This window comes from Filicampus tigris, chromosome 21 (genome assembly GCF_054856515.1).
Source record: "Filicampus tigris isolate MCC_2025a chromosome 21, RoL_Ftig_1.0, whole genome shotgun sequence".
Lineage (NCBI taxonomy): Eukaryota > Metazoa > Chordata > Actinopteri > Syngnathiformes > Syngnathidae > Filicampus > Filicampus tigris.
The window spans coordinates 9161675-9186170 of record NC_141237.1 but is presented as its reverse complement, the minus strand read 5'-3'; the positions used below and the strand labels follow the sequence as shown (position 1 = coordinate 9186170).

At 41.8% G+C, this 24496-nt stretch overlaps 1 protein-coding gene and 1 long non-coding RNA gene across 5 annotated transcripts in view; both read right to left on the bottom strand.

Annotated features, from left to right (window-relative positions):
- Positions 1-608: 608 nt before the first annotated feature.
- On the bottom strand, positions 609-2818 carry LOC147127495 (uncharacterized). Of its 4 annotated transcripts, none has more exons than XR_015084366.1 (6): positions 2397-2818; positions 2198-2241; positions 1922-2114; positions 1459-1511; positions 1351-1397; positions 609-1252 (listed from the first exon to the last, which is right to left on the bottom strand). It is a non-coding gene; the product is annotated as an uncharacterized LOC147127495 (long non-coding RNA). The 4 variants fall into 4 exon arrangements; XR_015084364.1 differs by having other exon boundaries at positions 609-1255; positions 2397-2817; XR_015084367.1 differs by lacking the exon at positions 1922-2114.
- A 1377-nt stretch (positions 2819-4195) lies between these two features.
- The window catches only part of adarb2 (adenosine deaminase RNA specific B2 (inactive)), a 137917-nt gene continuing 117616 nt past the window's right edge, over positions 4196-24496 (bottom strand). Inside the window, exons 7-12 of the mRNA XM_086021266.1 lie at positions 20217-20385; positions 18664-18815; positions 18127-18295; positions 15682-15863; positions 10720-10901; positions 4196-7905 (exon numbers count right to left, since the gene is read on the bottom strand). Of these exons, the coding sequence (XP_085877392.1) occupies positions 7729-7905; positions 10720-10901; positions 15682-15863; positions 18127-18295; positions 18664-18815; positions 20217-20385 (1031 nt within the window). The 3' untranslated portion in view covers positions 4196-7728. The remainder of the gene's footprint in view (positions 7906-10719; positions 10902-15681; positions 15864-18126; positions 18296-18663; positions 18816-20216; positions 20386-24496) is intronic.

Below are 24496 nucleotides of genomic sequence, written 5' to 3'. Positions count from 1 at the left end.
CCTTACTAATATACATTGTCGTTTTTTCCCATCAAAAAACGCATTACTATACATGGTCGTTCTTTTTCGCCAAAAAACGCCTTACTATAGGGTTAGGGTTAGTTCCTTACTATACATGGTCATTTTTTTCCCCCAAAATAACTCCTTACTATACATGGCCGTTTTTTTCGAAAAAAAAAAAAAAAAAAGAATAAATAAATAAAAAACGCCTCTCTATACCTTTACTATACATGGTCGTTTATATAAAAAAATAAAAAAAAAGTATAACTGTACATGGTCGTTTAGCCCCCCGAACCCCCCCCCCCCAAAACGCCTTACTACACATGGTCTTTTTTTTCCCCCCAAAACAACCTGACTACACAGTTTTTTTCCCCCAAAAATGCTATTTTTTTTCTATTACTATACAGGTTTTTTTTTTTTTTTCCCAAAAAACACCTTACTGTACAGGGTCATTTTTTCCCCCCAAGAACACCTTACTATACCAGGGTTGTTTTATTCCCCCCCCCCCCCCCCCCCAAACACACCTTACTATATACATGGGCGTTTTCCTTTTTTGTCTAAAAAAAAAAAACACCTATAAATGGTCTGGTTTTTTTTTGATACAGTAATTTTGTTGTAATTGATAACTTTATTTGAAGTTAAAAACAATAGAGTCTGTAATTTCTAGAACTTGTCCCGAAAAGTCAAAGATATCTGTACGTAACCGAGTGGGTGATGTGGGGCTGTGGACTCAAACCTAATTGAGTGCATGTAGGGCTGGTGATGAGGTTTGAAGGCAGCTGTTGCTAGGCAACATTTGATCTTAGGAAGTGCTTTTAAATGAAGACACCACTTCTGTCAAGGGGTTCTGAAAATGTCTGGCAGCGAATGAGTTAACTACCCACATACAGTACAAGCAGTTCTGCATTTGTCACTTGATTGTGCGCTTGGGTGATTATTATTCTGCAAGTTATCAACAAGGAAAGAAAGAAAGGGGTGGGGGGGGGTGTTAAAGTACAGACATATGAACCATACAAAAACAAAAAATACATGATGTGACTCAATAGTTGAAGATCTAATGATGGTTCTCGTGGACAGCAGGCTCACTGATGGCAAATCGGGCATAGCTGGGCGCAGCAGCTCCACGCTGGTGATTTCCGCCCGTTTGAAGACCTCAGCACTGTAGAACGCATACAAGTCTGCGCTGACGAAAACGCTTGAGGAGTCGTCAGTGGTGACTCAGCCGGACAGTAAAGTGGCAAGTTTGAAGGCTCTGCTGTTCAGCAGAAAACACAAAATCAGCATATGACATTCAGGCCATATTACTAAGCCCAGCACTTGTTTAATTTGACATTTGCCTACTTTGCTTACCTGACTTTTCTTTTTTTTTTTTTGGACCCATCGTCCACCATGCACTACTGCAAAAAGAACAACACTTAGTTGTGTGCAGATCTCTCAACTTGTCGGTGCACTCATTACCCTAGTCCAAGTTGCTTTTGGCAGCGCTCATCCCGTTTGGTGCCTCCACAACCCTGAAACAAACAGGCAATTTTTTTTGTGTTGATCAAAACGACAGACACTTCCCTGAAAGCCTGCCTCCACTGCACACACCAGCTTTCAAACTGACATGGCCAAACAACCCAAAAAATTGCTCTGGATCCAGACAAGCCAAACAATGAGCTGATCATCTTCAACATTCCTTGCCAAAGAGACCTCAGCCACACAGACAGCTAAAAAAAAAAAAAAACACTGTCCATGACTGCCCTCATTCCCATCAGGCTTGTCTAAGCCCAACAACCACCCTCCCTCCCTATGCTCAACCAAGGCATACCACAAAGTTCACTACTCCGCCCCCTCCACTTCACCATTTACAGGCGTCCCTCGGATAGATTATACTCATTTGCGTGGCGCTTGATTTTTTATTTGTGGAACTGATACTTACATTTTTCCAACTCCATCTGAACCCTGAATTGTAGTTGTGGCCCCTAATTACCAAATTTCCATGTGTTTTGTTACCGCTTTCCAGCCTCACTATTCGTCAGGCTCCTCTTATAACCGACAACACAGTGCTTTTGCGCATTTCTAGTCTTTACACTGCTCTGGTTGTCTTTGGTGTATCCCGTCCCAAGCAGATTCTGCAATGCAAATTAAAAAAAAAAAAAAAAGAGTTCTGCATTCCTCACTCATTTTATTTCCGTGTCTTTGTTTGTTATCTTACCCTCGTCTGGTGGATCTTGGTGCCTCTTCCCCTTCCCACTTCACCTTGAAACATAACCCACAAGAAAACACAGAAAATAAAAGAGGTGGCCAGCATTAAAAACAAACAAAATGCATTTGAAATCAAGGCAAAAGAAACAAAGAACACAATGTGCAAAATCAAGAAAAGGCAAGTGAATTGTAACGTGCTGTGCTCAAACCTCAAACGCCGTTGCGTCCCTCAAGCGTGCAAATCCTGCAACTAGCTAAACGTTATGGTGACAAACTGCAACACACGACAAAAGATTTACTCGTGTGCTCACTTAGCTGAGAGAAGGCCACAGGTCGGTCGCCATCTTGCCGCACCTGTGCACTGCACTTGATGAATCCTCACGTGCACACCTGTTTCAAGTCACCTGCAGTCCTGGCGCACGTCCGCCAGTCCAAGCCAACCTTCTTCTGCTTGTTGAACAGCGCTTTACACATTACTGCCACCAGGTGACCTGATGATGACTGCTTGGCTTTCCGTGGAAATAGTTGCTTGCTTCAATTGCACGCCACAAAATTGAAAGTAAATCGCACGCCATAAAGTTCGCCAACCTAGCTAACATTCCACGACACTACCTCGACTTTAGGCGACACGTTGTCGCCATCTCCTGGTCAGTAGGAGAAATGCGCTTGGTGACAACTTCCTGCAATCTCGTTTTAGAGTTAGAAATTGAAATACATACTGTTTTTACACTTTTACCAACTCGTTTTACAGACAAAAAACTAGAAAATCAAGCTGTATTTCAATGTTGATGTTTTGATATCAAAATGAAAATCAAATGAGTCGTTTTTGTATTTTAAATATCTGCTTCCAAACGTAATATCCAATGACCAAAAGAGACAGGGACCAATCACATTACACCACACCAATTAAAGTGATAATCAAATCATTAAAATTGTCAGAACAGCAACACTGTTGTTTTTTTTTTAAAGAACAATAAATAAATAAATAAATAATATTACAGTTGTATTTGCACAGTTTTCTAACTAATCATCACTATGTTTAACATTGTGTCTCGTTTGCAATGCATTAAACATATAAAACTACACAATATAGTCAGGATTTTATATGAAATGTGGTTAATTGACAGGGAAAAGGTGCTGCTGAATATAATTTTTTATGTGATGTTTACATTTACACTATAGACCATGTAGCACATTTCAAAAAAAATATTCCACTATATTATACACAGTAAAAATGTCTGCAATTTGGCATTCGCAAAATCACTTAACTTCTTTTGTGTGTGTGTGTTCATTGTCACATTTTGGTGTCAAGGAACTAGATTGAAGTGAATGGAGGAGTTTCATTTCGACAAAAGTCATGCTTTGACGCCACCTTGGTGCCAAGGAACTATGTTGAAGTGATGTGGGTAGTCATTTATTTTCAAATGTAATTTAGTACAAAACTGTAAACTCCTCTAACTAAATATCGTTTTTGCAACTAACTTATTTCAGACCAAGAAAACGATGACTACACCTGAACAATATAATATGAATCCCACTGGAGATAGAGGATGCTGGGCTATCGCCGCATGCTGAATTAAAAATGTAGTTACGGATCTTCGAGCTCATTGAGAGAGCGGTGGAACACTCTGAGATGATATTCACTTGTGCCTCAGGTCATTAGATTTTAACTGACTGGCTGTGACCAGTCGCTGGTGCAAATTGACAATTATGATGTTTATTGTGAAGCACACAAGGGAGAAGGGCGCCCACCCCACTTGCTTCTTTCTCCTCCTCCCAGCTCATTCGGAAGCTGGTGACACCGGCCACCGAGCCTAAAAGATAACAGGTCCATGCTTGTGGATTTCCCTCGGGATGTGAGAGGATGCAGGCCCCTTTCTTTAATATGTGTTCAGAGTCTCCTGAGGGCCTGAGTGGAAAGCTCTTTTTTTTTTTTTTAAATCACAAGCACTTTAATCACATTGGAATTTAATTATACGCAACTTTAAATGAATAAGATAAAATGTCACAATGTTGTGGTTTTATTCACATATACAGTACAAACATTCACTTTTTTAATTAGTCACTCAAGTGCATTTTAAAGACCTTAGCAGCAGTTCTTCATATACTGTAAATGTACATCATTAGACATTTGAGGAGCTCGAACATCTCATATATGGTTTTACATATGTACAATTGTAGGTAGACGATCGCCATTCGGACATGAAATCATTTTTGGAAACCAATGGTTAAGTCTGCCTCTGATGAATGCCGATGACACACAGATGACAAATAAAGCTTTATTGATTCATATGAGATGACAACACAATGTTTGGGGTGTCTTGTTCCTTTTTTTTTTTTACAAACCTTCCATTGCTACACAACCACTGTTACATAAAAAGCACTTATTTAAAGGTTTAGTATGCTTCTGTGAGAATTTTGGGGGACAGGCAGAATCAGCAATATATCTTGTTGAATGTCATTTGTTCAAAAAAACATAGCATTCACAATCAAAGACCACCAGATTAGACAATCTATATGAGATCCAATCCAAAAGCTGCGCTACCAAATATTGGTGACACCTCATTAGAATGCAGACACCGATGCAAACTACACCCGCAACAATACACTTGTGTCAACCAAAAGCACAAAATCTTTAGGAAGACATACTTTTTAATACAGTTCTTGTTCTGAATCGCTGTGCTTGTAATGAGACTTCAATACAGTATTTAGGTCGCATTTTTGCATTTGTTTTGTATCACATTAGATTGTGCATGAAAAAAAAAAAGGGTTACTGTAGTGTTCAAGCTCTATTTGTGTAAAAGTGGGGCATGTATGTATCTGTGTTGGCTCACGTTGACTTGATATTCTCCAATTATAAAAGTGTGTGCTCCTCGGATCGAAGGGAGCACAGGTCAAAGAACCGCAGTATGGAATTACCACAAGATGTCACTCTCACTGTTTCCCTGTTATTTACAGGCCGTGCCGCTCGCTGTCCATCTCCTCAATCATAAAGCAGATGAACTTAATACTGAGCGAAATTACCGAGAATGGACATTTTCTAAATCAGCAATGATGGGGCAGCAGATGGGACATGTGGTTTGGGCATCGGCCTCACAGCTGAGGGTTCCTGTTTTTTTAATTTTTTGCATAGGTACTCCCGCATTCCCAAAACATCCATGGAGGATTGAGGACTGAAATTTAAATGTGTAAATGTGAGAGTATATGGTTGCCGGGACGGCTCTGGGATTTTTATCTCTCATGGGGCTAAAGGGGTGCTTGTCCAATATAGGGGTGGGATGAGAAAATATTTCATAAATATATTTTAGAATACCAAATAAAAAGCTGGAGGAGCTTAACGGGTGCTACACAAATTTCTGACGGTGCTGAATGGGCGAGAGGCGGGCCGTACTTTGGACTCGATGCCGGCCAATCATTACTAATTTCCTCTTTGTAAAAGTGCATACGATGATTATATTTGTTGTTCAGCATTGGCAAACTCACCTATTCGCAGTTTTCTTTTTGGAACCTATCATTTGCTAAAAGTCACATATTCGCTATTTTTGTGCTCAGAGTACAGCAGTAATATTGCTTTGGTGTCATCCCTCAGCATCTTGCCACCAAAGAACTATATTAAGGTGAGTCGGGGAGGTTCATTTAGAAAAAAAAAAAGTTGTGCTTTGCTGCCATCATGTGCAATCTTGCTGACAAAAGCAAGTTGAGGTGAGTTGAGTTGTTTCATTCGGACCTAAATTCTGCTTTATCACCATCTTTTTAGGAACATATCCTCCAGGAAAAAATTAGTTGCCGTTTTTGTGCTCAGAGACTTTGTAAAATAAAATTGCTTTGGCTCCACCTTGTGACATGTTTGTGAAAGGAACTACTGTGTTGAAGCAAGGAGGTGAGCTTAATTTAATCAGGTTATAGTGTTGTCTAAAGTAGTGCTTGGCCGCAATCTTGTGGCATCTTGGGGGCAATCATAAAACCTTTATAAAGCCCCCCACCCAAAAAAAATAAAACAAAATAAAATAAAAAGGGGCAAACTGCAATCCTTTTTAACATCTCATGTCACCTGTTCCTTTTCTTCAAAATTTTTTTCAACTTTCATTCCTTCCGACAGGTCACTGTACTCTTCAACATTCATTCCCAATAATAACGCTGGTCAACACATTTTCACAAAATTTTTAATCAGAGATGCAAGTTAACTTTTGTCGACGAATATTTTGCGCTGATTTAAAATCTCCCCTTGTATATAATAATAACAATAATAATAAAATAATAATGACAATAATAATAATGGTAAAATCTGTATTGCGCAAGCTTCTACAGGTCAAACTTAAAAGCAAAAATTGAAACTATCGAAATCAACTGGTGTGCTATGAAAAAATGTAAAAGACAGTTTTGAAATCAGCGTCAAAAATACGTTGAGTGACACAAAGCCATCTCTGATGAAAATTTGCTGTTGACCATTGTAATCTATGAAAATATGAATACTCTTCCCCATTATGTGAACATGATCATAGCTGTAGCGAAGCAAGTCAACAAGGCCGCCTGTGATCAAAACGTGACGTGTGATATTTAGACGTGGATCCAGGTCGGGGCACAAAAAGGGTAAGGAGATATATTAAGTATGAAAGAGCAGAACAGAAAAGTCGCTCCCTCCATCATCATCCTTTCGCCCGCGCTTTGGGAAGCGCTAATGGCCGCGCTCATGTACCTCATCTTCCCGCGACCCGGCGGGGTGTATTAACCTGTCGTCATGTCGTGTTAAACTGTGCTGCGCTTGAAAAGGCGAGGCTGCGGCGCAGATTGACAAGGAGCGGCGGGGGGTGCTGAAGGACACAAAGGAAGTGGCGAGGAAAAAGGGCCGAGTCAGAGGCGGAGGACAACCGTAGAAAAGGTGAGGACGGGTCGCTTGAGATGGCATTGAATTGTCTCGACTTCCTTTTTTCTCCCTCTCTCCTCCCATCGCTTTCTCCTCCTCTATCACCCATCACCATGACAGGGCCAATAATTGGACGTGGTCCTCTCTCTCTCCCTCTCTCTCTCTCTTTCCTTTCCTCTGTCTCTTTCACTCTCTCCCATGGCTTTGCTCCTCAGCGGGAGCCTTGGGGCCCGGAAATAGCTGATGACAAGATAGCGGCTGCCTTTCATTTAGCTCAAGGTTACCCCACCCTTCTTTGACAGGCGCCCCACCTGAGAGGTGGGGGTGCAGGAAGGTGTGTTGGCATGTGAGTGTGTGTGTGTAGGTGAGTTTAAAGGAGACATAGGATTAAAAAAAACACACACGCAATCCCTTTTATTTCCTGTTCCTTTCAGCACATCCAGCTGAACTTCCGTTTTTTTTTTTTTTTTTTTTTTTTTTTTTTTTTTTGGATTGAGCGGTGGAGTGGTTGCGTGGCCCATTCACAACAAAACACACACGCACACAACGGTGGCAGTTTCCACTCTGCAGGCGTGTATGTTTGCGAAGAGCGTGGCCCCTACCTTACCCTAAAAAAATAAAGGTTAACACTTTCGCACCGACTATATACACAAACGCACACAGAAAAAACACACCCTTCAGTCCGATAGCAGGAACTGTTCCTGCTCAGGTGGCTTCTTCACCCAGGTGCCCAGGCCTGTTTCTTGCAGAGATCTGAACCATTGCTGCTTGACTGTCTGGTAAGGGCGTGCCGCCATCTTGGCCTGGCAGTAAACCAGCTGGCCGTCCTCCGAGCAGGACGTGGGGATCCCCAGCTAGCAAAGGCGGGAGAGGAAAAAAAAAAAAGCCATGACGGGTGTGGTAGCTTCTCTTGTGACCACATATATTCTTCCCAAAAGTGAGAATTGGTTTCTGCCATCATTATGCTCTGGCAACACAATGGCAATGAACGATCTGTACTGCGAAGCTAAAGGTTAACGTAAAAGACGGGATTTAGTGTTAGTTTTTCAAAAATTTGTATTGTGGAGGAAAAACTCAATAATATTATTTGAAAACATTTTGAAAAACAATCAGCCACAAATCAAATACAGGTACTGCAAAACATGCCACAAGCTTTGAAGTACAATAAGTGCAGTGCGAAAAACAGCTTCTCAAGTTAGAAGCATCACAACCCTAAAGTCTTCTTTCAAGCTGGGATGGTCTCACTTTCCATTCCTTGTTTGCAAAGTTGCCCATTTTTAAAGGGGATTTGTGGCATTGGATTAAAAAATTCTCTGTCTAATCTAAATGTTTTTTTTCAGTTGTTAACGTGAAATAATTTAGCAGTTTTTTGGGTTAGTCAATTTACAGTACTGTTTTAATAAAATCCAGCACTATTTTTCCAGCACTATCTGAGACATTAAGATGGAAACTCTTTTGAGTGAATTTTGTTCCATTGTCCAAAGTTCTTAAAACTCAAATACATTAAAATTAATTTTCACTTTTGCACATAAGCACATTTCAGAATCTGTACTTAGTACTTTTACCAGAGTCTTTTTAAAAACAATTCCCCGAACCTCTACTTTCAATAAGTCCAGAGTGTGAGTAGGCTACTTCATAACTGAATTCTGTTTGGTTCCGTCAATACCTAACCAAACCCAACAAATGGTATTCAAAACAATACATCTCGCCTTTACCCTTGGCAGGGGTAAAAAAAAAAAAACTAAATGCCAAAAACACAAAATGGGCTGAAAGGCTAAAGGTTGCAGCGGTGGAGCGAGAGACGACGACGACGAGCAAAACAAACCGAATGAGGTGGCACAAATGCATTTAGGGGGGGGGGTTGCAGGGAGGTGGGGTGCTTGGGGCCTTCAACAGCTGTGTAATCTCCCCCATTTAAATTTCACAAGCAATTGAACATTCTCTGCGCTTTCTGTGCATTACTATTGTCGCAAGGGAAAACAATGAAGATCAGCGCGGAGACAAAAGGGGGGGGTGAGAAGAATGCGAAAGTTTCTTCAGGAGATTAGTGGGACTGCTCTTGCGTGGCCCTTATATGCATCGTGCGGGGAACACTTAGGTTAGGAGGAGGGGTGGCGGTGGGCGGGGGGGGGGGAGAGTACGCGCGTCGGGTACTTCTCCAAATAATGATCGTTTCATAGTCATTATGCTTTAACGGCCGCCATTTGGTGATGAAGCCGCTGTCTGTTACATAAAGTTTCTGAATGGAAATTAGAGTGCAGCGAGGTCTGCTGTTAAAGATCTACACTGGCAGGTTGCGATAAGCTGCAAACAGCACACACTGGCGGGTCAACACATTTATCAACAGGAGAGAGACAAATGTGTTGTGCTTGTCTTTTTTTTCTTGATGTTGGTACAGATCTCCTGATAGTGTGTGTGTGTGTGTGTGTGTGTGTTCTGCTAGAAATGGGCTGCTTACTGTTTTGATTCAATGGAGTGTTCTAAAACTACACAATTGGAGAGGAATGACACTCTAAAAACAGTTGGGTTGAAAATAACAACATTTTAGGTCAAAAATGGACCGATACACAAATTGGGTCAATTTGGCCCACTTTCTTGCAGCCCATTTTTTGGGGTTGTTTTGTACAAAACTAGCCATTTTTTGGGTTGTTTTCTGCAAAAACAGCCAAGAAAGTTGGTGTTAAAAATGGTCTTATTTTTTTAACTGTTTAACTGTTTTTAGAGTGTGACATTGCCTGCCACGCTTGATCCCTTTAACAACATTTAGAAATTGTCCTTTTATTTCCATTGGGCGGTTAAAAATAGTTTGCAAGGAAATAAATATTTAAAAAGAAGAGGGGTTCACTTATTCCCCCCAATGTATGCCCAGTAAGAAATTTACTTAATGTCTGCACATTTTGACCTTGCGTGTGCATTTATAGGATTCAACTGCCATGATTAATTGCAGCAATTATGTTTTTTTTTTTTCTTTTTTTAAATTTATTAGATTTAGACATTGGAGGAAAGTCAACTTTAAAAAGCAAAAGGCTGACAACTGAATGAAAAAAGTACACGTATGTCACAGATGTGCTCTCTGGTGTCGTGTTTGCCGGCTGACATTGCAACAAGGGCATCTTGATGGTGCACCTGTGTTCTTTGCGCAATGACCTACCACCATTATTACTATAGACACGGGCAACCTCCCTTTGTTGAACTAAAACATTACACAATAGTTGAACTTATCCAAAATCGGATTTTACCGACTGAAATTGCCGAAGGCATTATCAGGTTTCAGAGAGGTGTTATCTCCAGTTTGCTGTGAGTAGCTCACAATGGAATTCTAACCTTGAGGGAACATTTGCCACTGAAATGTTCCATGTGAGGAAAATAAATCAATGTTGGCTGATCCACAGCTGAGACAAGAGGTAAAAATAGTTGATGGACACATTTCCTGTCCTACAGACTCTTCATGAAATAAAATGCTAAAAAATAAAGGGAGCGGTTTAATCACATCCCAGATCTCTACGAGTAAGAAAATATTCCAAGCCATGTCTTTACTTCTTACGTGCATGATTTTTTTAGGTAACAACCAAAGGTTAGATTGAGTCAAATTTGCAAATGCCGAATCACAGATTTTTCGTAACCTCCCAATGGCTCGTTTTAGCGGCGTCGATTGAGTGAGTCCTCACCTTGCAGTGAAGTCTGTTCCAGCGTGCGAACAATGCGTGTTTGCAGAGGCGTGAAGGCATCCCTGAGTCACGTCTCCGTCCCGTGGCGGTGTTGACCACCTCCAACTGCGCGTCGCCCAACGTCCAGTTGACACTCACGCACAAGGCCTTCCCTGAATGCTGATACTCGGCGCAGCTTAACCCTGCATGAGAACCGGCAAAGAGGGAGATTGACGAAAACTCTTGAAAGCCTGGAGTTGATCCAGGACATCCGTGATGTGCAGTCAAGACAAATGCGTGTCTGTCCACATTATTACGTCCAATAGTGGAATGTCTGATATGACAAATCTGTTCCAGGATGAAAGTCAATCTCCTATTAGTTTGTATTCCAAACCAAATTTTCTCACAGGAAATGAATACTGTATATTCTTTGAACATCTCAAAGACAATCTAGAGAAAATACAAGAGCCCGACATTATATGTTCTTTTTTTTTTTTAATGAAAAGAATATAACTATAAAGTGGTTTACCGTTTTTGTATGCTCTGTTTATTAAAGTAGCAGTTGTTCAACGGTTTATAATTACTGTAACATTGTTGCTAATTTACGTTAGCTTGTCTAAGGTGTTTTGCATTATATGCTAGCATTCAGCTAGCAAACTTGTTAAATGAAATTATATGGTTTGTTTGAACATTTTGGTCTTCAATGTTTAAAGCGGAAGTCACCCAAACATACTATTTTCAAGAATATGTTCCCAGCAGGCCCACTAGTTGAAACACGGCATTCTGATTAATTTTGCGTTTGTGGAATATAAATTAAGCAGCAAAATGCACCCACTTTTAGCCATCTCAGGGGGCGGCCATTTTGTCTTCTGTCGACTGAAAATGACATCACAACTGCTCACAAAGACCAATCACTCCTGACCTGTTTTTGGAATCTGAGCCGTGATTGGTCGTTGTGAGCAGTTGTGATGTCATTTTCAGTCAACAGAAGACAAAATGGCCACCCCCAGAGATGGCTAAAAATGAGTGGATTATCATTTATTCCACAATCGCAATATTTATCAGAATGCCCTGTTTCAACTAGTGGGCTTGCATAGAACATATTCTTGAAAAAAAATGACTTTGCGTTGACCTCCACTTTAAATCTCTTTTGTTTTGTGTGTCCTTTTTATAGCAAACTGTTTGAAACAAGCACATTTCCGCTTCTTATTTGGAGAATTGTGCAGGCGAGAGTGAGAATAGGCAAACTGTGTGTTTCAATATGTGTTCACAGCATGTGGGAGTGAAAAACTTTTATTTGTATATATGGTCGCTCTATATCCTGGATTTTCACCTACTGCAGGTGGGTCTCCAACAAATCACCAGAAAAATACAGGGTTGACTGTATTTGTTTGCTATTATGAGGTACTGAGTATACATTTAGACGGATTTAACCATGAGTCTAGCTTTAGGCTACAACATAACAAATGAAGAGGATCTGAAAAGTCTCTGAGCACACCTATTTTGCCAGAGGCTAATACCAGGGATACAAGTTTACAGCTGCTTGAAACGGTATGTGTGTATGTAACCCTTAATAACCGTTCAGCGAGTGAGGAGGAGAGGTGATAACGAGAGACCTAGAGGTATTCAAGAAAAGTGTAAGCATGCGCATACTGTTATCGGTGACAAGAGTGCCGGATATATGCTGAAACCGACCTAAATCCCATGGATGGAATGTTTTCTGGAAAAAAAAAAAAATCTCCTTGAGAAACAATTATATTTGCTCCATAATATGCGTTTTTAAGGTGTAACGCAGAGAAGTGATATAGTTGTAAAATGTGTATGAATAAACTTGCTCTTTTGGAAGACGTTTGGTGCCATCGACATTTAGTTTACCAGTGACGTGTGACAACGACTTGAATTGAAGTTGAATCTGTGTGTTTCTTTCTTTCTTTGTGTCTTAGGAATTGGACGGTGCATTGTGTTTTGGTCTCAGCTTTGTTGCATCCCGTGTTCGTGCCTTCCTTGCCTGCTCTAGCGCCATTGTTTACTTTTGTGTTGTAAATAAACATTTCCGTTTTGGGTCCACCTGCACTGCGCCCCAGCGAAACCTTGACAAACTGCATGCTTACAGATCATCATTTTGCTCTCATCACCATTATTCCTCCATACCCACGGTTGATCTTCTTTTGGAACTGGAATGAACTGCCTGCCACAGCAACAATCCTCACTGTGTCTTATTACCCGTCTTCTCTCTCTTTTACCGACGCACTCCTTTGTACAAAAGAGGCGCTCTATCCATCTTGCCTCTACCCCCCCCCCTTTTTTTTTTCTCAAGCCATTCATGGCTCATTGGATCCCTTCAATGGACTCCACTCCTCTCTGTCTGTAATAGCCAATTTCATTTTTCTTCCCCTGATGGAAGACTTGATCGGTGTCTCGGTCTGGGAGAGACTACGCTCGGCAGACATGAAAGGAGAATTGGAGAATTAGTGCGTTTAGTTATGAGACGCGTGACACTAACACATAGAGCGGTGGGTTAATATCAGTAGCTGCTGTTAGCGCGGCACGGAACCGATACTGCATCTACACAATGAATTTTGTCTGATGCTCAGGCACAGCAAAAAGAAATTACGATGATGATTGAATTGAGATTACGTCGTTTTCGCCGAGGATAGATATGTGTGAAAAGTGCCGCGGGCCACAAACAGCAAAATTCCATGAGTAATTGACGCCCACCCAAAAAGCTTTGTAATTGCCTATAGTTGCCACAAGATGGCAGAAAATCACTTGTTTTCCCTATTAGACAATGCCATTAACAGGCCTCCTGAAAATGATGCATGATTTTACAGCTATCCTCAGAATTAAATGAATCAGGCCTCTCTGGTGTTTGCGTACTCACTCCCAGATCACAAGTCTGGACGGTAGAAAAAGCGTCGCTGAATAAAGCATAATACTGCTCTTTTTTCCTTTATTTACTTTCAGCCCTCATGTTTCCCTCAGACCATTTGTTGGTGACTACTCGAATAATGTCAGTTAAGGACTGTGATTACATTGATTTGGTGGAGGGCCATCTCCACTCTCTGTTCATGCGTCTCACGTCCCACTTGGTCCACCTTTCATAGCCCTCAATCGACTGCTACGGCTACTCGAGCGACAGCAGGCACAACGATCTGACACGCACAAATGCAAAGGGACGACTATCATTGGAGGCAATGTCGGATTGAGGGGCGGAGTGTTTGTTGCATCTCGTTTTGAGCAAACTGTTTGGGGCACGGCAATTCCATTTGTCAGCTCAAATGGCATTCTTCTTCCACTAGTTGTGTGAAGACATATATAGACATAAATGTTCCCTTTTCTCTTGATTTTAGTTTTGTTATTGAACTTTGGGTTATTATTAGCCTGTACACTTTTAATGCTACACACCAAAATATTGCTTTTATATATTTAGAAATATCTACTTTTATGCATAGCAAAAGTCTACATGTGCTATAACTATTGTGCACAATTGGGAAAAAAATGGCAAGCATTTTTTTGTATATATTACATTTCCCCTCCCCCCCAAAAAATAATTTTTTAAAAAATGCATAAATAAATGCACACAATTATTTAGGTCATCAAATCTAAATTCATTGGTTTAAATAAAGTTGTTGAGATATTTGAAGTTGAATTTTGTAAAAAAAAAAAAAAAACATAACATAAAATAATGATTCACTATCAAAAATAATTAGATATCAATTCTACATCTAGAAAAGCTAGATAAAATGGAATAAAATTAGATTTTTGAACGACCTGCTGATGACAGATGGATGATATTTATTACTGTAAACATTTTTATCAATCACATCCACAGAAAGAGATGCCCCACATTCGCATGTGTAAATTGCTCAGGGAGTGGCCTAGATTGGAAGTGATGGCTGATGCAACATCTACAAGCTGGGTGTCATTCAGAACCTTTTCCAGCATTCAGCTTCACTACAAACGAAATTGTCGGGTCTCAGCGGAACCTTGGAAGCAGATTTGCTTGTCTGGCTGCCACAGTGACACCGTCGGGTTGGACGGCTCGATGAGTTTATGTGCCTGTGTGTGTGATGTTTGCGTTCACTGCTGTTGTGGTTCATTTGGTACAAAGTTGACACGTCTGGAATCTGACGATAAACCTCATACGGGACACAACAATCGTCAAAAGAAAAGAGATTCTTCATGTAGATTCTAAAAAGCGGAGGTACGCTATAGGAAAGTAAGATTTGAAAACACATTGTGATTTTAGTTGCAGGGGAAAACTGTCAAATCATGTGAGTTTTAAGAGTTTTGAATTGATTCGATAGCAAAATATACAGCGAGTCAGTCGGATAAAAGTTAAAGCTTAAATTAAGCAATATCTTCGTTTTACACATTTTCCTGGGGAAAAAAAGGCTCAGCACTTCATTATCTAGTCGCTAATTGTGCAATTTATTAGGGCTCGAATTGTTTTTTTTGGGACGATTTTTTTCAGAGGAAAAAATACAGATTAATCATTTGATGTATTAAAAAAAAAAAAAGGCCTGATGCATTGCTCACTGGAGCGCTGCTTGTAAAAAATAGGATTTGCTTCGTTTTGAATGACCGGTCCATAGAATGACCTTGTCAAGACACTTCAATAGATAGCTACTTAGTATTTATGTAACTGAATTGAACTTTCACAAAACGGAATTAAATAGTTTGATAGAACATTTTTTTGTTTAAATATACACAATTAATTCTCTTTTGTTTTGTGTCTACACATGATTTATATAGTCTCTTTATGCCATGGATTTTCATTGCATGTGGGTCTGGAATGGAGGTTCAGGTCAGTAATACCAATAAGATACATCATATTTTTTTGGATGATGATAAAAATATATTTTTCAATTTTTCCTCACCAGTTGTGTTGTAATCCCTTCACTAATGAAAACCAGGCACAAAACAGACAGTGGACATACCCTACTTTGGATGTATATGGTTTTTTTTTGTGTTTGTTTTTACCACTGAGCAGCGGCTGGTTGCGTCTGTAATTGGCCGGAAGGGGGCCCAGCCGTTCCTGCCGCTGTTGCAGGACCCTGCCCAGATGGCCCGTGTGGCGCAGGCTGCCTACGGTCACGCTATGAAGGTACACGGGCTCCATTAAGTGGCTCAGCAACGCACCCTGCAGGCCAAGAATATTCCACCTGCGTGCAAGAAAAGGGGAAGGATACATTAAGGAGCATTTTATGTAGATGATAAGGTAAGGTCGACGGTTTGGAGAGCAGGTAGGCTTGAAGGGATAGTGGGGGGATGGAGAAAGTCAGGGGTTGGTTGAGGTAAGAAAAAGGCAGAGTGAGAGGGACCAATTTGAGAGCTTCGATGACAGGTCGAGACAATTTGATGGTTATCTTGATGTGGGACGTGATGAACAGCATCTGCCGGACTGTCAATAGACACAAACGCACCATTTTCCCGCGGTTAGAGACACAAACCATCAGCGGCGCCGACAACAACAACGCCGCCGTCGCCACGGGTCAGTGCATCAGCATTCATTACCACAACAACGCATTAGCATGCGTGCATTTGTCAGTGCCAGCGGGGTTAATGCACTGCGCGACGTCGCAGGCAGGCCTCCGTCCATCACCGGGCGGGAGGTCGATCGTTTGCGAGTGTGTTAAGGGAGATCCACCTGTGTCGGCAGGGGGTCATCCTGCCTGCCTCGCTGACGCCTGATCCGGTGGCCAGCCGGCCCCGCCTTGGAACACTAACTGCTGGAATTCTCAGTTTAACAAGCAGATGCTCATTCAGTGATGGAAAACGATAATTACGATGTTTATTTTCGTTGCCGGTCTCACGGAGGCATTCCGCTGTACCTGATCGTTTTGCTACATTCCTAAAGAGGACTCGTGAGGTTTGCACATTTTCCTTGCTATATCTGTGGTTTTATTTCCAACAAAATTCAGGCATACGCAGAAGGTAGGATTTCGATTTCGGGGAACTTGTTCAGAGAAAGAGGTCTATTTTCTACTCAGTAACATTGCCCGTTCTTTTGGTTAATCAGCGATGCTTTATCATGGGTACAATTACAGTGACTACTGTTTTTCTTTCCTGGCTGACTTAATAATCACTCATTACAGCGCTTTTCACTTCCTAAGCAGTCAATTAACATTAGCGGCTATCTGGGAATCGCTAAACGAGCTCGTGATGCGGTGGCCACATTTTACCTGCAATCTGTCCACACGGGCGCTCGGCGCTTTGCGCACCACCTCTGCCAAAACCAAAATGGTTTAGCCTGAAATATTAATTTAGCCAGAAAGCGACACCGTGAATCAGAAACATCTCCTAATCTCATGCAAGAAAAGGCAGCCATCTGGCTCGGGGTGTTTGAATTTAAAGAGTGGAGAGAGGAGAGAGAGGAGAGCTCAACTCTCCCTCTCAGTCGCTCTCCCTTTCTTCCCACCCTCCGTAAACGCCGCCATTAAACTAATGTGATCATCTGCATAAAACTACGAAAGGATGGAAAACATCATGATTATATGAGAGCCATTCAGGACCCTCAATTAAATCCAGCTGTCAAATCAAATATTAGCGCAGGGGCATCGGCGGGCGTCAGCGACTCTCCGCCTGCCCTGAGAGAACACCCATGGCCGATTATCACCATATAAGTTAGCAAACATGTTTATGATTAGAGGAAAGAGCCGAAACAAAATCCTCCATGGTCAAGGCTAAACTAACCGTAATAAAGTGCAGGTCCAGGAGGAAGAGGGGGATAAAAAAAGTAATAGGACTGTTGAATGGGTGTTACAGAGGACAAAAAGAGCATTGATGGGGATCACTTTAAGAGTGTGTGTGCGTGTGTGCGTGTGGTCACGTTGCAGTCCTCTCACCCTCCACCCCCGACCTTGATAAAGCGGCCCTTGGTGACCCACTCACTTTAACGATGAACACCGGTGATTTACAGCGATATAAAGAGTGCTCAGAGGAGGCTGCAGAGCAAAGAGTGTGTCTGGCTCAATTGTGGGAGAGGGGGGGAAAAAAAAAAAAAAAAAAAAAAATCAGGGTGTCCCTTCACCCTCCTCTGTCACTCCATTTTTTTTTTTTTTTAACAAAAAGTAATTGCTTTCACCCTTGGTGGTGACCTGGGTATATTTAATCACACCATCTCCAGCCCTTGCCAACTGAATCAAATTGGTCAAATTAACAGCGGCTCCACAGGAGGAGGGTCCACCTCACGCTATCACACACGCTATCGCACTCTCTTTTTATATGTACTTTTATCAACCTCTTCATACAACAGAGCCTCGGCTGTGGTATTCTCTCAGTGAAACTCAAAGGTGCAGGTAGTGATGAGGCTCATTTTTAACATTAGGAATTCATATTAGAGACATGAACATTTTTTTTTACTGTCGTGGTGCTCAGCCCCATTTCATAATGGAGTTTTTTTTTTAAATATTTGGCAATACAAACCTGGTTATTTTGTCCGTGCAGGACATAGTGATGAGCTGCTCTCCCTGTAAAACGCCGTCCCACGTCTGGACGGACTCCCGACACCTCACCGGGACCGTTCCCTCGCCTGATTCGATTTTGGTTCGAAGGTGGCAGCGGTGCTTCCTCATGAGGTGTCTGCTGCTGGGCACTGCGAAGACATGACATGATGCCAATTCTTGTATTGCAGCTGTGCTGGGAGCCAATAATTAAACAAATCTGCTTTCGGTTTTGAATGAACTAAAACCCCAAAAGTTGGAACCTTTTAACTAAATAATATGGGATGGTTTAATATGGTGAAATAGCATGAATCTGTTTTCAGCAAATCCCTCTCTCAAGTTTTATAGTGAACCTTTGTGTTAATGAAAGAAATCAAAACGAGTGAACAATGAGCTCATTGAAATAAAAGGTCCTCGTTTTGGAAAAAAATGTGACCAGGGAGGTGTTTATTCTGTATATGGAAATAAAGCTCTGCAACATTATTTTAGGAGGGTTGGCATGAGGTTAGCTGGCACTTACGGTCTGTGGTGATTTCGTAGGGCGAGTTGAGTCTCCCATCCCCACACGGCGAGGCGCTGATGTACATGTGGAAGTGGACGCTGTCTCGCAACCTGTAGCTGCGCTCCTTATGCCGCACAAAAATGGACTGTTCCCAGTCTTCGGGCCTTTTACTTTGATAGCAAACAAGCAACACAAACAAAGAAAAACGTATGAAACAATGAAGGGGCTCAGTGTTGTGATGTTTTTCATTTACTAATCACGAATTCTCAGCATCCAACCTATTGTATGAGCTACACTGCTTTAATTGGCGATGTCTGTGATCACTCCCACAGCGGTGCAGATCCCCTTTTCACTGATGCAGGGACGGACGGGGGGGGGGGGGGGTCATTTATTCACAGGATGGTATATTTAAAAAAAAAAAGCATCACAAGCACTCTTTAAATAACCTCTCATCTGTCTGCGGTGTCCTTTCACTGTGGGTAAATATGTCAGTTGTGGCATTTTGGTGGGTCATTTCATTATGAGTTATCTCCTCCATTAGCCTTCTTGCTCAACCGCAACTCCTTGTCACTGCCATCCAGCATTGTGCTAAGATGGAAAAGTCTGGCTGTGTATGCAAATATGACATTCTGCTATCAAAACTTCTCGCCGCTAATCTGATGAATCAGCCTTGCCATTAAATTCTTGGGGGGTGGTGGGGGGGTGGGGGTGGGTCATCATTTATGCTTATGGAAGCAGGCATCACAACACATCAAGCCTGTCTCTTGGTGCCTATTGTGCGAGTGTAAGCAGACTGGACCACTATGCACAGGTTGCAAGAGCACACGAGGTTGGTACATTTGCAACAGTTCTATATTAAAAAAAAAAATATATATATATATATATATATATATATATATATATATATATATATGAAGACTCTGAGGTGTTTCATTAGCTGGCACACATAAGGTGTAGTGATTAAGAAGAAGTCAATGGTGAATGCAGCCTTGCCACGGAGCTTATTATAGAAGATGGAGCAATTCTTAGCACTGCAGTGGGAGGTCATGCCAAATAAGCTCTTTAATGCTATTAAGAATTTCATGTGATAACTCGTTAAAGTTGCTGCAGGCAGGTTGGCAACGCACACTATGCAAACCTGGCAAGTTGGTAAGATTGGACCAGTGTGTTGTGTTCAGATCATCACAAACATCAACTTTAAAGGTTATGCCTCCAAACACGCTTTATTTAGATCACTACCTTATAAACTCAAGTTGTTTTTGTAAATAATTAAGATATTCCAAACTGTTAACTCATTTTTAAACTTTTAACTCATTCACTGCCAGGCATTTTCAGACCCTGTTTTACCCTAATGTTTGAAAAACAATTGAAAAAAAATATAATAAATTCCTGGAATTGAACGGCTGGACTGTGAAAAGACAAGTATATTCGTCAATGGCAGTGAATGAGTTATAATACTGTTGTAGAATTACTAAATAGCAAAGAAATACTAACAAAGGAGACTTTCGGAATAAAGTGCAATCAATGGTTTCCTGGATGTAAAGCCAAAAAGTGCTGAGTTCATGCTTTACCTGAAGAAGAGCTCGAGTTGAGAGTAGAGGAAGCGTAGCAGGGCTCTGCGTACGGTCACTTCAGCATGGCAGTCGTTGACCACTTGTCCCTGGTCACTCAGATTCTCCCCGTTGATACACTTAGTTCCTGTGGACAGCGCCACCACCTGGGCATAGTTAATGTCCAGCCCTGTCCAACACACAGACATGACTTAGCATGAATACGGTTCCATTTGTTAAATAATAACCCTGTGATGTCGTCGACGTCACTCTCGGGGGTTTTTGCCATGACTTTGCTGTTTGAATGTGAACTGCACCATTAGCTGTGCTTGGCTATTTGCGAGCTGAGCAAACCGGGCCTTAAGTGTATAAAAGCAGCAGGAGTAGATGGCTGCTGCGGTGAAACTTGGGTATGCCAATCCTGAAAAGAAGTTGGGGCATCACATTGAATTGAAGAAAATTGAGGACGGATCAACAGCAGAAAGAGGCCAGTCTTCTTCTTCTTGATGACCTCCAGCTTCTCCCTGTGCACACCTGATCCGCTGTTACCTTTTCCGGCTTGATCACCTGTCATCCATCAACCCACCGGCTTTTCCTCCTTTGCCAGATCCTTGTCTCTGCCACCGCGTTCAGCAGCTCCGTCAACACTTTCGCCCCTTCCTTGCGTGATTAATCATCATTTACCTCAGCTCCCTGGGTTGCCCTCTCAGGTTATACTGCTTGCCTGTTGGCCCACCTGTCAGCCACCTTGTCTGCTCCATTCGCCACCCTCTCTTCCCTGGTTCATTACATCAGTTCTTTGCAACTCTCTTTATTAATCTCTGTCAGACTCGTCCTGCTCGCCGACCTCCTCCGCAGGCTCCCCGGCATTCCATGTAATGTCACAATATATTCACATAAATATAAGAACCTGTGTTTGGGTCAAGACCTCGTGCCTGCGTATCTAATTGATCCACTCTTGGCGATATTCGCCTCACACTGGTTTCCCGAAAGTTCTCGTCGCGATCAGTTCCGAGACCAGTGTGAGGCCGTGCAAGTGTGTGATGCACGGACAAGAGGCGGAGCAGAACATTTATGGCAAGCCGTTCCTTTGTCGGTTGCCTCACATCACTTCCCTCGCCTCAGAGAGTCAGGCTCCGTTGGCTGCAGGCAGATCCGCGGGCGCTGCCGGACCGGCACATGAGCTTTTATCAGCTTCGGCCCAGACGGCACAGTGGAAGGGAAGAGTCCTGACACCTCCGTTGATGAGAGGAAACGGGGGAAATGTTGGGAGGGTGGGGGAGTAATGGGTGCCACGGGGAATGTGTGTAGGTGTGTGCGCAATTGAGGAAAAAAGACAAAACGGGAAAGAACCTGTATTTGATTTCTTGAATATGCTAATTTGTGGAATAGTGGTTAGCACTGCTGTTGAGGAGTAAGATGGTTCCACATTTGAGTCTGGGCTTCCTATGCGCATTTTGCATGATCTCTCTCTGAGCCTCTGGGGGAACTCTGGATTTCCCTCACAGTCCAAAAACATTTATGGTACAGTGTGCCATGTAATCGAGCGAGTTGCAACTATTAATTGTAATACTATATAGGGTAAGGAACCATCTTTGGCAAGTTAGGCAAGTCCAAACAAGCTTACATGTTGCTAACAGCTAGCCAGAGCCTGAGCTGCACTGTATTTGTTTACGGAGTAGTATTTACACTTCCCCTCCCTTACTATGTTTAATGTGTTTTTGTATTGTGGCACAAATGGCACTAGCCGTGCATCATGTAAAAATTGGGAAAATAAGGCTGTATTTAAAGGGGGAGTCAACCCAAACAGTTTTTTCCAGAATATGTTCCCTATGCAGGCGCACTATAGTCTCAACATGGCATTCTAATATTTCGTTTGTGGAATATGCGAAATCCACCCGTTATTAGCTAGCTCAGGGGGGGGCACAAGTGACAAAATGGCAGCCCCCCTGAGATGGCTAAAAGTGGGTGCATTTTGGTGCTTAACTTATTTTCCACAAATGCAATATTATTCAGAATGCCGTATTTCAACTCGTGGGCCTGCATAGAACATATTCTGGAAAAATGTTGACTTACGCTTTAAAGGAGCCTTCAAAGCGGGACATCCTTTGCATGTATTGTGATCTCATCGACTTTCAAAATGCGGCCCTTGAATTGGGACGCGGGTTAAAGGCTTAAAGAAGTGATTAAAATCACCTTTATTAAAATTCAAAGGTGTTGGAAATGTGATTGAAAATACTACAGACAGGCTAGCAAAGGTACAAAAAGGACTGGTGGGTCTCCAGCTTGGATGGGCCACTAGCGGCATGCGCCCACTTGATTAATATTCAAAAACAAAACAAAACAATTTTTGGGGGGGTTACAAGCAAAGTGGAATGGTACATGGTCTTTCGTGTCTCCCCTCCCATTAGTGCTGATGAAAAATTGCGGCAACCTTCATTATTTACGTTGCCCATCCCTGGTCTATACCGTACAAAATACACACACCTTTATGACTTCAAAGCATCCAAAATCTCTCCATTTTGAGTCAACAATTTGCATTCCCAGTTACCGGTAGTTTTCACTATATTTCCTTCACAGTGATAAAGTGAGTTCAAAAAGGTAACAGACTCCCAATTTCACTCTCCTGCTTTCCCTCACCGTTCCACTTTGCAATTGTTTGGATCAATTTTGCAATGGATAATTTCTGCAGCGCTATTCGCTAGCGCGCCATGAAATTGGCACCGAGTTTGCTGTGGGTTCGTCGGGGAGTTTGAGAGATGGATGCAAGGTGGAGAGCGAGGGGTGGGAGCTGAAGACAGAGAGATGGTAAAAGATCAGCCCCACCCCATGAGCAGAAATAATCAGCTAAAATACAATGAGAGCAACAGCAGCAAGACTCCAACTATGGAATTTTTGTTGTGGATTTACATGCAATTTATACACAATGATGCCAATGAAACCTTTTAAGTGGAACACTCTAGCGGTCATACAACTTGGAATTTTACTAGGCTAACCGTTGATGCGTGCAGTTTTTTTGGGCCCTCTCGCTTAGCTAAATGAGTCAGCTGAAATATTATTAACACCATTCAGTATGATACGGTGGAGCTCTGCAAACTACAACCGCAATGATAAACGCAATGTTCAATGAATACCTTTCAGTCAGTGTCAATCAAAACAGGTCATTAATATCAAGGTAGCTCTTTAAAGCTCTGTGTACGGAAGATCATAATCGTGTGGATCGTCAGTGTGTCAAGTATGGATTACATTAGCCACTGATGTTAGCACTACTTTTAATATAAATGGAATCTTTCTAGCGATTACTTACACCATTGGGGACCACATGCACATTCAGATAAGATAAAATAGAACATTTGTAACCAGTAATTACACTTTACAAAAGATATGACTTGTTCATTTAAAAGGCCTACACTCATTTTTGTTTTATTGCTTAGTGGCAGTTGGACCGTTTATTTTGAACTGAACAATTTAGTTAGTAATTAATTTTTGGCATGACTGCCAAAGGAAAAGCCTGTCCCTCCAAATTAAATCATTTTTTTCGGTACTTATCAAATATTATGCTATATACAGTACTGTATGATTAGTGAAGGCAGCACTGTGAAAGAGGTGAACATCCACCTCACAGTTCTGAGGTTGCCAATTCGGAACTCGCATTCCTAAACCGGATCCAACAAGACTGAATGAATAGATGACACCAGTATTTGACAGGAGCTTTTTTTTTTCTTTTTCTGTGTTTCAGATATTACAACCTATACCGGAGCAGGATAATATATATAAGATGATGTTTGGTATCAACTTGTCATCATCATAAAGCCTATCTTCTACGGGTTCTTTAACCATATTAGGTCGGGTGATTAACCGGAATGCCATCCAAAACATGTTTTTTTGAATCATGGGAAACCTCTGAAAATCCTCAATGGTTGTAAAGAGGGAGAGTTGGCAAGAATAGAAAGAGCATCCTGTTGAATCTTTATTAGCTTTAGCAGTCAACTGCTCTGTGCACATAAGGGTGTCTTTGTGAAATGGTACTGAAGCTCCTAAAATCTCTCCCTGGGCTGCAACACACTGTGCGCATCTCAGCGCTATCCCCCCCCACCACCTTCCACTTTGAAAGGGTTTTCTTGCCGCATGTGATTACTGACTTGTACATTTTCAGGCAGCTTGAAAACCAGATTAAATGGTGGGAAAAATCCCTGTTTGAAAATGAACGTGCAGGCTAAATACCATAACTTAAGTGTCATTTGTAATCAAAATATTTAAATCCTTTTTCTCTCATCTTTTTTCTCAAGTCCCTCTGGTGG